The sequence below is a fragment of the Tyto alba genome, unplaced genomic scaffold (genome assembly GCF_018691265.1).
Source record: "Tyto alba isolate M040663 unplaced genomic scaffold, T.alba_DEE_v4.0 Super-Scaffold_6, whole genome shotgun sequence".
NCBI lineage: Eukaryota > Metazoa > Chordata > Aves > Strigiformes > Tytonidae > Tyto > Tyto alba.
The window spans coordinates 49,240,441-49,253,118 of NW_024881327.1; the positions used below are offsets into that span (position 1 = coordinate 49,240,441).

Consider the following 12,678-nt stretch of genomic DNA (forward strand, 5'->3'; position numbering starts at 1 on the left):
AAACTTTGGAAGAGAATCAAGGCTACTTGCCCCTGAACACCCTCTGCTTGCCACCAAACCACACTCTAAAGCTGCATATCCTCCATTAACTCCCACAAACCACAGTGACCAAACCAAGTTAACAGCATACAAGCCACAACCTACCAGTCCCTCCTCTCCCTTGACAATATAGCAATCAAAGGCTGAAAAGGAAAGAAACTTACACCATTTGTAAATGAGAAAATTAACTACTTATCCAAAGCCCACTGGGCTGAATTGGTAACACCTGTCACCATACACCCAGCACTGGACATCCTAGATAGAATAAGGTAATAATATAACCCAGTAGTGGAAGCAGAGGCAGGGGATCTCTGAGTTATAATTTCAGGTTTGAATACAACACAATGTATTCTTATCTAGACAGTCTCTAAAAGTCTCATTTTAATTTATCTACCTGTAACTCTCATATATCCATTTAAGTGATTATCAACAGGAGTATGATAAGCTGTTTGCGCAGTTTATGTTTACCTCTGTGACAGGTTCTGAGAGAACCGACATCACAGAAATAATCTTAAATATTAAATCTCTGCCACACTTCTACAAGAGACAGGGGTATACCTAATAGACATTGTGAAAAGACTATTCGTCACCAAAACTTTTGCCCTAGCAGCTAAATAATAAGGTCTCAATGTTTCCAAGAACAGAGATATGGTTATTAAGAAGTTTCAAAGGTTGATTGAGCTGTAGCACAGAAAACTCAAACCCTCCAGCAGGTCTGAAGAAACAACTGATATAAGCACTAAGCATTTCGCAAATGTTAATGTCTGTACAAACAGATGGATATCAGTGTGGCTGTTTCCTGTTTTGTCATCTGTAAAAGGAGATGGTGATGGGATGATGGATCCCAGGTTACAGCAGTCAGTACTAAAACACAGACACTCCTCTCCTGGTCGGTGCCACTACCAGCACAGCTGACATGGAATGGAGAACTCTACTTTGTACATACTCACAGGCATCCCACTCCTGGAAGACATGTCACATCAACTGCTTGTGCTGTACCTACTCTACAAGCACACTAATTTTAGCTTTCAGAACTACCACCAAAATACTGCTCCAAATATAGAGGCTATTTAATATTTCAAAAGGAGAGGGGAAAAAAACGATAGAATTTGCTGAGAAGGATGGGGAGGCAGGGAGACATAAAAATATGAAACAAAAGGAGTATTTTATCTTCCACACTGCTAAGACTTCCCTAGAATAGTCAGCTGCAAAAGAAAGACTACTTAGCATCTTGCCAAGATGAATGCCACACACTGCGTATTAAGAGAAAAGTAAAAATCAGGATAGAGAAATGTTTTTTAGAATTTGATCAAGTATGAAGCTTTTCTTCCTTCCTCCCTCCCCCACCTTTTTCTCAGCCACCTACTAAAAGACAAGATAACCCTGCCCTGGGAGTCTTTGTGAACGGGCCCATTGGAATCACTAGCAAGGACAGTAGTATTAATATTTTAAAAAAACCCACCATAGGTGTAGGAAGGCCCCAACAAGCCCTCCATCATACTCACAATCTTCAGTCCTGACTGGGGCGCGCCTGAAGAAGGAGTGAGGAGCTGCTTCGCTAAGGCTTCCCGCTGCGTCAGGCTGCTCGCGCTCAGCGCTGTACGAGATCCATCTTCATTTATGACCATGGAGGCCCCAGGGTGAACCTTTGGGCCATTTATGACAGCCTGCCTCAGCTCTTTGACATTCCAGGGAGTGACTGGCTGTGGATAAGTCAGTTTGGTAGCAAATACCTGGACAGGAGGGAAAAGAGGCGAGAAATAACAAGTTGTTCAAGTTTGGCTTAAAACAGTAGTAAAAATAGTGTCAAAGGTTAACTCCTACAACGTGAGCATAAATTACTTTAAGCTCTTGGATGCATCTCCTCTTCAATCTACTGTCATGCCAAGTAAATAAGTTTCTGTTTTAAAATATTCTACCATAAGAATAGAAACAATGTCCTTTTTATGATATTCTACTGCAGTCCAAAAAGTAAAAACTCATTTAGCAATTAAAAAGAATAAAGCATGATTTTAAATTCTGCAAACAAACCAACAAGTACAGAGAAAAAGCACATTATCACCAGGTCTGCTATTTGCAGATAGGCAAGCAGAAAAGATGATGTAATGAAATGCACAAATTCAGGCTTGCTGTCATCTCTCTGTGGTTAAAAATCATTAAGGATGAATGAAGTTTGTGATGTTATTATGGCCTTTTCTTCAAAGCTGCCATAGCTGTTACAAACTACACTGTACAAAAACCACAGGAGAAACAGGATCTGCTTATAGAGTTTGCACCCCAGGGAGCAAGTACGGCTTTTTCCTTTTTTTTTTAATCCTCTTTCCAAGATGTGGTGTTCAGTATAATGGTAAGAATTTCCCCACTCCCCAGTGCTCCTCCTTTATTAACACACAGTAGTAACATACAGCTCTGACATACCCGGGAAGAAAGAGTCCAGATGAGTCAGAAAAATCTCTCAATTTTAAACTGCTTGCTACATAGCTGAAAATGTTACAGTGTAGTTCATTTCCCCAGCTGCACCAAAACCAACCACTCCTTTATTTACTCTTACCATAGGAATGCCAATCTCATTGGTACCAATATACATATCTGGGCAAATGACTGATCGAGCAGCAAAATCCACACGCTTTCCCATCATGTGCTTGCGGAACAGTCCTTCCTTTTTCTCTAATAGCTTCGAAAACAGAAGGTAAGTTAATGATTAAAACGTGAAAGCATGCAACATCAGACAGATTCTCCAGATGTTACAGTGATGAGTATCATGAGAATGCCTACATATTAACCACAAATATTTTGCTTTTTTCTTATTCCATCAACTTTTCTTGTTTTAACTGTCAGTGACACACAAAGTCCAGAGTCTCCAGGATTCTGCCTGCTACCCACCTGACGAATACCAGGGTATTTTTCTGTCATTAGTTTGTCCATGTCACTATCAAATACAATGTTGACATGGCTCTGAAGACGAATCCAAGCGTTGTACAGCTTATCCGCAATGGTCTGTCCTGGAATCATTGTCAGGACAGAATGGTCCAGAGGTTCATTATTCTCTTCTGTCTCCTACAGAAATAGAAATTAGAAACTTCAACTTAACAAAAAATACCTTCCATTTACTAGGCTGAGATTATAGTATTAAATAGCAAATGAAGCACTGACCACTACTTTGCATCACATTAAAGACACTAAATAAATACATTTTTAAAAAAGCATTACCGATATAAACTTAACTTTCAAATTACAACAAAGCACCTCAGATAGGTCTGCTGTCAGGCCTTAGTAACTGATTTGGATGGGAGATCTCCAAACATCGCAGCTACATTCACTAGTGAGATTTTAAAAGATGATCACTAATCAATCATCCCACAGTAAGTGACAGTTCTCTTTCCAAATTAGATGTTACTGGTTAGTTAGTCCACTCTAGGAATTACTTTGCTACCAGAAAGTCCTATTCTCAGATAAAAATAATGCAAATCCAAGAACTTTTATCACCTACATCACCTTGTTTTCACAGTCTAAAGCTTGGCACACCACTCTCAGCTGAAATGCATTAACATTCATTCACATCAAGCAATTTAAGAATGTATCTCCACCTAGTGGCTAAATTCTGAGTAAATAAAAGGTTTTCAACGTTTTACACTTCAGATGTAAATCGAGTTCAGCTAAACTAAATCCAGTATCAAAGAACCCTCAATAACACAATTCATGAACAAATATGAAAAGAGGCAGAGTGACATGCATTATTATTTACCGTTATATGAACATGTGAACTTGTCAGTAGCGTACAAGCATTGTTACTAATCAATGTTATTTGTGAAATTTTTGGTTCTGTTTAAACATCAATGGTCAAAAATAACCACCACCACAATTGACTCTACTAAGCTTAGAAGATAAAGTGGCTTTTTCCCCCCCCCCGTCATTTTTCAGTTCATGAGATGCTGGACGAGTTTTATTGTGAACTGTTTGTGCTGTAGATATTTCATTCTGTTATGTCTTGCATACAGTACTCTAATACAAAAAACATGACTACAGGAGTCTGTTTAAAATGTTTTTCCCTTTGTACCAGGCAGGTGAGCAGAAAGAGGCATGAGGGAAAAAAAAGGCTACGGACAACATCTCCAATGGCACATACTCCAGCAGCCCAATAACTGTTATTGGAACAGTTTAAACAGGAGCCTACCTGAACTCAACCCACACATCCAAAAAAGCAAAGAATAGGATAACCATCAACACTTACTGTTTGGATTTCTGATGCAATTTTTATTGGTGGACATTGTTCTTTTGCCATGAAAACCAACAGTTTCCGTATCATTTTGGCATCTTTCATGACAGCTTGCAAGTTCACAGTCTGACCATTTGTAAACAGTCGGTCTCCAACACGATTTACAGGACGATACCTACAGCAGATCAATATTACTTTAGAAGACTAAAGCCACTGAAAAGTAGCATGATAAACCTCAAATGTTCTAAGCTAAGTCTTCAATGCATGAAAAAAACCCTATAAACTAACAGTGAGCATTCAAAAACTCATATATTATACTGGGACAGTCATAAAAGAAGAATGATTCCTTAACAAGAAATTTTACCAGTACTATACACTTACAATATGTGGTAATATTTTAAAATATTAAGATTAAAATACATATTTTTCATAATAGTATTTCAGTCCTTTAACAGACTCCTTTGAAGTTATAATAAAACTTATCATCGGTTCCTGCTGTGATTTTTACTATGCATTTTTTTTAAACACTCCGCTGACACTTTTCCAGAGCAGTACCATATCTGTACTATAGGTGTCTGCATCTCCGACTGCTGCAAAAAGCATGAACTAGACCCCGTGATTTCTACAGAATTTTCTGGGGGGAAATTTTACCTTGAAGGTGGAACCACAAGTAGATCTAAAAAAAACATATCTGGACTGAATCCTGAGCTGTCATGGGGATCCATCCCAGAGAACAGGTAACGCAAAAAGAAACCTTAAAAGATACAGTAGAAAAGACAAACTCGTTATCATTGTCATTGCTTGGGAATCCAAACCCCCAGATGCATTTGGTCAATCAAGTTAAAAGAATCTGCTCAGTTAAATACTAGCAAGATTGTTTAAAATAAAAACATTTAGGCATACTTTGGAAAGAATTGCCATTGTTTTTTTTTGGTCACATACTTGATTTTTTAGAAACAACTCTGAACAGAAATAGTGAGTATAGCAAAAGGAAAAAGCAAAATACCAGGAAGGAACAGTTTCCAGCTACTAGCTGTGACCAATATGTGTAAATGCTTTCGTTTTTCCAGGCAACTGCAGACAGATTCAGAGCACAGGGAACTCAAAAGAAGAGACAGCTAAGTACATTCTCGGTCTTTAATCCATTTAACTGTGAGGAGTATTAGGTGCAGCACCATATGAACATCAAATTCTCTGTAAACAACAATCATGATTTGTAGGGAGAATAGCTCATCAAATTGTTAATCAAATGCAGCTCTCTGCATTCACTAGCTACCAGTCCTCCTGTCCCAAAATTTATCCTGCAGCAAAGAGCCCTTAAGGCAAAAGGCAAAGATCTCACAAGGAGTTCATACAGGAACATTTGCAGACTTTGGTCTGCTAAATGATACAGAAAGAGTAACGCTGCTCTTAACAACCATTACCTTCGTTCTTCCACAGAGCCAGGATGTATTCCTTGGCAGTCATTGGTGTCAGGTATCCTCTCTTCCCTAACTGGCTTTCATCAATAGCTGAAAATTAAAAATAAAAGATTTATTAAGGAAAAAAAAGTAATCACAGGAGGTTACTTTGAAAGGTTTTTTTTTGCTTACAATGATAAATGCTTCCAGCTCAGAGAAGGAATGGAAATACATACAAAATATACTGGCTGACATCTACATTAAAATATCTGCATTGGGGATATGAAATTAACTAATGTTAATAAAGAGCCTTCTCAGTATGGAAAAAATAAGCCATTGCTGTGACTAATGGATATCAGCATAAGTAACTGAAACAAAACTCAACTTTAACATCGTGTGCGCTTTGTTTGATTAATGGTGAGCTGGAGCCCTTCTTTAAATGATCTCATCCACTCGCCAAAACACAAATCAAGAGCCTGCCTGCAGCTGGGGAACACCAAAGTAGGATTCAGGTATTACCAGTGAGATCAAGGTTCCCATGAAACACCCAACTGGATGAGACAACAGCGACAGTCAGCAATCCATCTATAGCATAAGTTAGAGTCCAGGCTAGCTATATTTCAGTGAGGAAGGAAAACATGTGTGTTTGCTACTGAAAAGCAGAAAGATATTTTTTAAAAAAGGCAGAGATTTTAGGTCTCATTTTCCACTTCTCTTGCAGGCCAGTCCCTTGTGTCCCAGGGAAGCCGGAGTACATGACTCAACAGAAAGCAATTCTCCCATGACCTCAGATAAAGTTTCCTACTCTTCTTTTGACTAAGGTCCAGGAATACAGATTTTTCCACACTGAAACGCCAATTCCCCATTCCTTCACAAAGAAAACCTTCCTGTCCCTTAAACACAAATGCATCGATGCCAAGGTTAAAAACACTCTCTTCAGGATTCACTACAATAAGCAACTGTGACAGAAGCTACGCAGAATGTACCTAACTGTATAGTCCATCCCATTTCAGATGATGTAATACCTCACCGTAGTGAACATCATCAAGTGGTGTTACAGCCTTGGTCTTTGAACACCACCAGGAGGAAGATATTTCTTACCTGTACTTCAGCTGTGAATGTTAACAGAGACTGAGAGAATATGACTAGTTTTGAAGTCTCCTGTGGTAATGCAAAGTATTCTAAATCTGGCAACTCACCAGACTTTCCAGAACAACTATTTTCTTCACTAGCATAATAAAACATGCCCTCACACTTTGGACAGTCCTAAAGAAGCTCAAATAAAAAGCCCAAAGTAGTACCCTACAGTTTAACGTAATAAAATCATTGTCACTCAAAAGTAGTAACACAGGGATATGCAAACTTTCCTGCCTTTGTTGAATGTGTTATGGATAGGATGTTAAATGTGTTATGGACAGGATGTTAAAGCAGAGATCTGACCTTTCCGCTTTAAAACCCGTTGCTGACATTGTGATTCTTCAGCCACAGCTCCAGAGATTTAATCTAGTATTTAAACCACAGACTAGCAAACAGAATAAGCTCTGAATATAAATCTTTTCTAAGGGTTAGATAACTTATGCACAAATCTGCTTCAATTCTACCTGGTTGAGTAAAGGAACAAGGATACAACAAGAGGAAAAAAGTAAGTTTAAAGTGATTCAAACACTAAGTTAATTAAGTCTGGAAAGTGTCACCTACTTTTCTGTCTTTTACTCCTTAAGAGGAAATTCTTCCGTAAGAATTAGGATTACCTAATTTTCTTTCTGAAGTAAGGTTGGTCATCTTCCTCCTACTTAATTTTTTATCTAGTATCTCTATTTTAAAAATCTAGCAGAAAACAATCTACCTGCCAAAAAATAAGTGTCCCAAAACCACATTAGAAATGACATAGATTATGCTTTTTTACTTCTTTTCTTGACATAGAGAAACTCAAAGCTGCAAAAGCACAGAAGGCTCACAACTAGAGAAATTTAATGGAGTTGGATACTCCCCTACTGCTGAGCTTACTGTTTTGTTTAAATGTTTTATAAATGAGTCACAAATGCATAGTCACTGCTAGGAATCTGTGCACTGTAAATACAGGAAAATAAGTGCAAACATATTTGAGCAGAAGACAAATATTCTACCTGCTGGATCATCCAGAACTCCTTCCTCTCCTGACTTACGGTACACTGTAGAAGGATAGGTTACCGTCAGCTTGCTGTTATGCTCTTTTCGCACTAGTGATCTCCTAGATCTTAAAGGAAAAAAAAAGAAAACAAGGAAAGGCAGATAAAAGTTAGTATCAATGCTCACAATATTTAACTTCACAGCTGCTATTTATACCCTTATGTAGTTAAACTTACTTGCAGTTTGGGCATTTCTTTGAACCCATATGTGCTTTCCAGAACTGCGCTATCAATGTATTTCTACACTCACATACATTTTTGACCTGGTTAAAAAAAAAAAAAAAAAAAAAAGACTTAACAATAATGAAAATAACAAAAATAAATTAAAACATTTGATATGAAGAATTCATTAAACACTACATAATTAATGTTAACTATCAACACAAACATTATTAGTATCAATGTACACACATACTTGTACTGATTTAATGCATGCCTTGATCTCTACTGTCTCTCTTCCCATATTTGCTGGAAACGTACACCCCCGTCAATGCTCACCACCCTCCTTTCTAAATTTATTCCATAGTCTGTATTTTTCCAGTCAGTACTGAATTTTACAGTTTTTCTCTAACAATGGTTTAAGAAGGTAGAAGATCGATAAAAATCACTTTTGACTGCTCATAAATGTATGATTTACAAAGTGCTTAAGGTTAGTTTTAAAACAAGTGATTAAGGAATTAAACCTGGCTTATAAACAAATCTGCTCTAAGATGTTAGACTTCGAAATACATTCTTCACTAATATTTTCCTTTAACTAATAATATACATTAAACTTCATTTAAATGGAAATGAGAATTCAATCATGTAACTCTAAATTTCACTGTAAGTAATTCTGCAAAATTTGCTAGATGCATGAGTTCTCAAAAAATGTTCTGTGGCTCAGAACAGCTGGAGCATCATCCAGAGAAGTATCAACATCTGTAGGTAATGTACTGACAGCAGTATCAGATTATTTTCATATGATATTTACACTATCAAAACATTTCCCTACACAAAATGTATTTTCCAGAAATCCAATAGTTATACTAACAGGGACTAAAATGTTTTTAAACTTAACTTCAGACATTTCACCCTAAAAGCCCTCTAAATATAACACAGTTCAGAACTCCAGGACAAAATCTGGAATCTACACAGTCAAAGACAGACTTTCCTCTGCACATTACTATTTTAAGAGGGAAAAACCTGAGATCTCAGAAGCAGCACCAATTGTACTTACATTTGAACACTGATCTCTTATTTGATAGCTTTGTAACATTTCCTGAACATGACGATTTAACTCTTCTTCAATTTCTGAACCTGTTGCATCTGCACATTGCTCTAAAAACTAAAAGAAACAGAATAAGAGAAATTGGGATAGCTTTGTAGTTACAGAACTATCAACTCAAAAAGGAATGGAGAAATACACAGTACTTGCCCTGTTCAGAATGACTTCAAGATCATGGACAGCATGAAGCAACCCTTTCTCCAGAACCTTCAGCTGACTTAACAGTAAGTGAACCACAGCTCGAGTACATGTCAGCATGTGACAATTTAAACAAGAACCTCGAATTAGAAGGTATAATTTCTGGAAAGAAAAGGGAAAAAGTTATCCTGGTATATTTACTAGCTTGCACAATAAGCAAGAAGATAGATTTGTTTGAAGTGCTACTATAATTGAGAAATTAGACTAATTGTTAAATTTAATAATAAAGAATTGGACTGAAAAAAAAAATTTCTTTCAACCACACAAACTCATACGCAAAGCATGATCTGTTCACAAACTATCTGTAGGCTGTCTACATAACAGACACAGGAAAAGCCTGTCATATCTGTATAGACTCTGGGACCAAGGCTGCTCTTACATAGCACTGTGATTACAGCTTCTAACAGATTGTCCCATAAAGGACAATGTGGTACCCAAAACTCCACATTATGAACATTCTGGTCACAAGTACAATCAGTGGCCCTCAAGATTCTTCATGCAACCACATTCTCCTCAACCTTTGGGAAAATATCGGTGGTTTTTATTATTCAGCATAGCTCTGCACACAACTCACTGTAGCTGCACAGAGCACCAGTAGCCTGAAGGCTAGGAATTGCTGCTGTGTGATTTTATTTCTTGGTCAAATGTAAGTATTTTACTTCAAAGCTGGGACAAGACTGGAAGTGGGATGAACCTCATCTAACTTCAGTCATCTGCAAGTGAGGTTTTTAGTCACAGTTAATAGCCTATGCAGAAGCCAGCTACTGTAAATGGGGAGATCAGCACTTCAGGAGAGAAATTCATCCCAGCTCAGGTTCCTGTTACAGGCTAGATGAATCTTCCTCTGCAAATAGCCCCACTCCTCAGACTCCCGAAAGATAAAAGGTACTTTTAGATTACGCATCTAATTTTCAGAAAACTAAAATAAGATAAATCCTACCCTAACAGTCAGGAATCCTTTTATATTTAAAAGATAACACTTTGAAAAAACACACTCACAGAACACTTAGGAGAAATGTGTAGTTTGACTGTCACCAGTAGCTTTTGAAACAAGTTTAACACCTGTTCCAAAAGACGCACACCAAGTCAAATCTCTGCTCTACGTTAGGCATCCCACAGATCACATAAATACAACAGTTGTAAAGCTATGAGAAGCCCATGTGCCTGATTTCCAGATTCAAAAAAATCTTCTTGATATCCTTTTTCTTTTTTAATTAAAGACTGATGGATTTCTACATAGCTTAGCATTTTTCAAGTCTCTGCTGCCACTAAATTTACAATGCTATATTCTTCCATTTACTTGGCACACACTATGCCACACAGCATACTCCTGGATATGTTGTTGGCTTCTATCCACATTGATCCAGGTTTCTAAAGTAAAATACTCTGGAATTAGAGGACCTACTGGGCAGAATGTATGACACAGCTATTCAGAGCAGAAACAAGCCATGAACGCCCAAGAAGCACTTGGGGATCCTAGGATAAAAGTAGGTAGCTGTTCATTTAAGTTTGTAGTATTCACTTAAAGGAAACAACTAATAATTTTTACTGTGCCATCCATTTAATTAAGGCATTAGACCCTATAGCAAAACATAGTTTAGCGATCAACATTCCTCCACTCTTGTTCATCAATACTGAGTAAAATAATAGTTACAACAAAGTGTGTATTTTGTAAAAGTCTAAGGAGTCTATTTGTATTGAACTACCATGACACAATAAATTTATACTACTATATTTGCTGTTATTACACTTAAACTTCAAGAGAAAACCAATCTCAGCACTTTTACTATTTTTAAGGACTACAAACTGCATGACAGCTTGAGCACCATCACCTATTTTACCAGAAAAACAATGATTAAGTATACATACATCAAAAAACAGAGGGTTATAAACAGTCAGAGGCAGTTCTATATGGCCAAAATGACCAGGGCAGTTGCTGAAGTTCTGCATGCAAGTTGCACACACTTCTCTGGAGTCTGGAGGTCCCAAAGCCAAGTCATATAGTCCATTAATGGCTGGATTCCCCACATTATCCAAATACTGAGGATTTGTTATGGGTTTTACACTCAGTTTCCTGAAGTTAAAAGAACAAAAATCAGTGTCAGCAGCCAGCCACATGATATGCACTTGAATTGTACAATTAGCATTGACATTAATTAGTATATATATGATTTTTTTAATTGATGAAAACATATTTTTGAGAGTACTTTGTGCACACAACAGGCATTTCTGTATCATTAACATCGTTGTCAGAATACAAGAGTACAGAGTACATTTTCAGCCATTATATTAATAAGTGAGGTAATTTTGCATGTGTCCTCTCAAGCAGAGGGGGAGGTATAAAAACAACAAAAACACCCGGACAACAAGAGTCTTTGTCCTTGACTATACACAGTGCTGACATTACACCAATGCTAAAGAAACACTGACACTTCACTGGAATCGCAAGAGAGACGACCTGCTGGAAAAAGCTGCAAAAAACCCTCTGCAACAAAGATCTCAGCCCTGCAATGCTTACATTGCTGCTAAAATATCTGAATATTTTCCCCATGCTGACACCTACAAGGTCTGTTCCATACCCGACACTCAGGTTCAGACCCCAGGCCAGGTTTCCAGCAGTGTGCCCCCCAAGGAACAAGCCCACCCTTACCAGCACAGGCTTTCCCGGGGTGGGAGCCAACACACCCCCTAGGGGAGGCTCCCCGAGAAAGGCACAGCCTTTGCCCTCGCAAATTTAAGTTTATGCTGCACCCCGCAGCCTCTGCCTCTGGCAGGGCATGAAAATGGCCATACTCCCCCCGACTCCACTGCCACGGAAGGGCTCTCCTGAGAGGATCGGGGCCGCCCTCCTCACAGACCTTTTCCACTAGCCCCCCTCAGCCCCGTACAAGGAATCCACTCTCCCGCCCCACTGCCCTTCCCCACTCCTCCAAGACCTCCAGCGCCCCCAGACCACGTTATGGATTTGAGAGCCTCAGCAGCTCCCCAACCCTGAAAAACCGGGGGTGTGTGTGTGTGTGTGTGTGGAACACCCAGTTGTCGCCATCCCAGTGGGTGGTGAGGGCCACAGCGCACCCGGACTACACGTCCCAGCAGGCCGCGCGCCCGAAGCCCGCCGAAGCCTGCCGGCCTTCCGGCGCACGGCACGCCGGGAGTTGTAGTCCCTAGCAGCGCCCACAAGGCGGGGGAAGCCTTCCGCGGACCCTCACCTGATCTCCTCGGCCGTGTACATCCCGAAGGAGACTCCAACCAGCCGCCGCCACGGCACCACTTTCGGCGGCCCCATGGTGAGCGAGCCAGTCCTCCCCGCCCACGCTTCGCCCCCCTGCGCAGCCGAAGACTCCGCACCACGGGCGGCAACCACGCGGTCCCGGCGGCGAGGGGCAGGCGGGG

General features: G+C 39.3%; 1 protein-coding gene across 1 annotated transcript in view; it reads right to left on the reverse strand.

Annotated features, from left to right (window-relative positions):
- Positions 1 to 12,678, reverse strand: part of POLR1A (RNA polymerase I subunit A) — a 34,721-nt gene extending 22,043 nt beyond the window's left edge. The window contains exons 1-12 of the mRNA XM_032987395.2: positions 12,495 to 12,678; positions 11,155 to 11,359; positions 9,238 to 9,387; positions 9,040 to 9,147; positions 8,001 to 8,086; positions 7,782 to 7,891; positions 5,680 to 5,766; positions 4,907 to 5,009; positions 4,271 to 4,430; positions 2,923 to 3,096; positions 2,591 to 2,713; positions 1,545 to 1,772 (exon numbers count right to left, since the gene is read on the reverse strand). Coding sequence (XP_032843286.2) covers positions 1,545 to 1,772; positions 2,591 to 2,713; positions 2,923 to 3,096; positions 4,271 to 4,430; positions 4,907 to 5,009; positions 5,680 to 5,766; positions 7,782 to 7,891; positions 8,001 to 8,086; positions 9,040 to 9,147; positions 9,238 to 9,387; positions 11,155 to 11,359; positions 12,495 to 12,571 — 1,611 coding nt within the window. The 5' untranslated portion in view covers positions 12,572 to 12,678. The remainder of the gene's footprint in view (positions 1 to 1,544; positions 1,773 to 2,590; positions 2,714 to 2,922; positions 3,097 to 4,270; positions 4,431 to 4,906; positions 5,010 to 5,679; positions 5,767 to 7,781; positions 7,892 to 8,000; positions 8,087 to 9,039; positions 9,148 to 9,237; positions 9,388 to 11,154; positions 11,360 to 12,494) is intronic.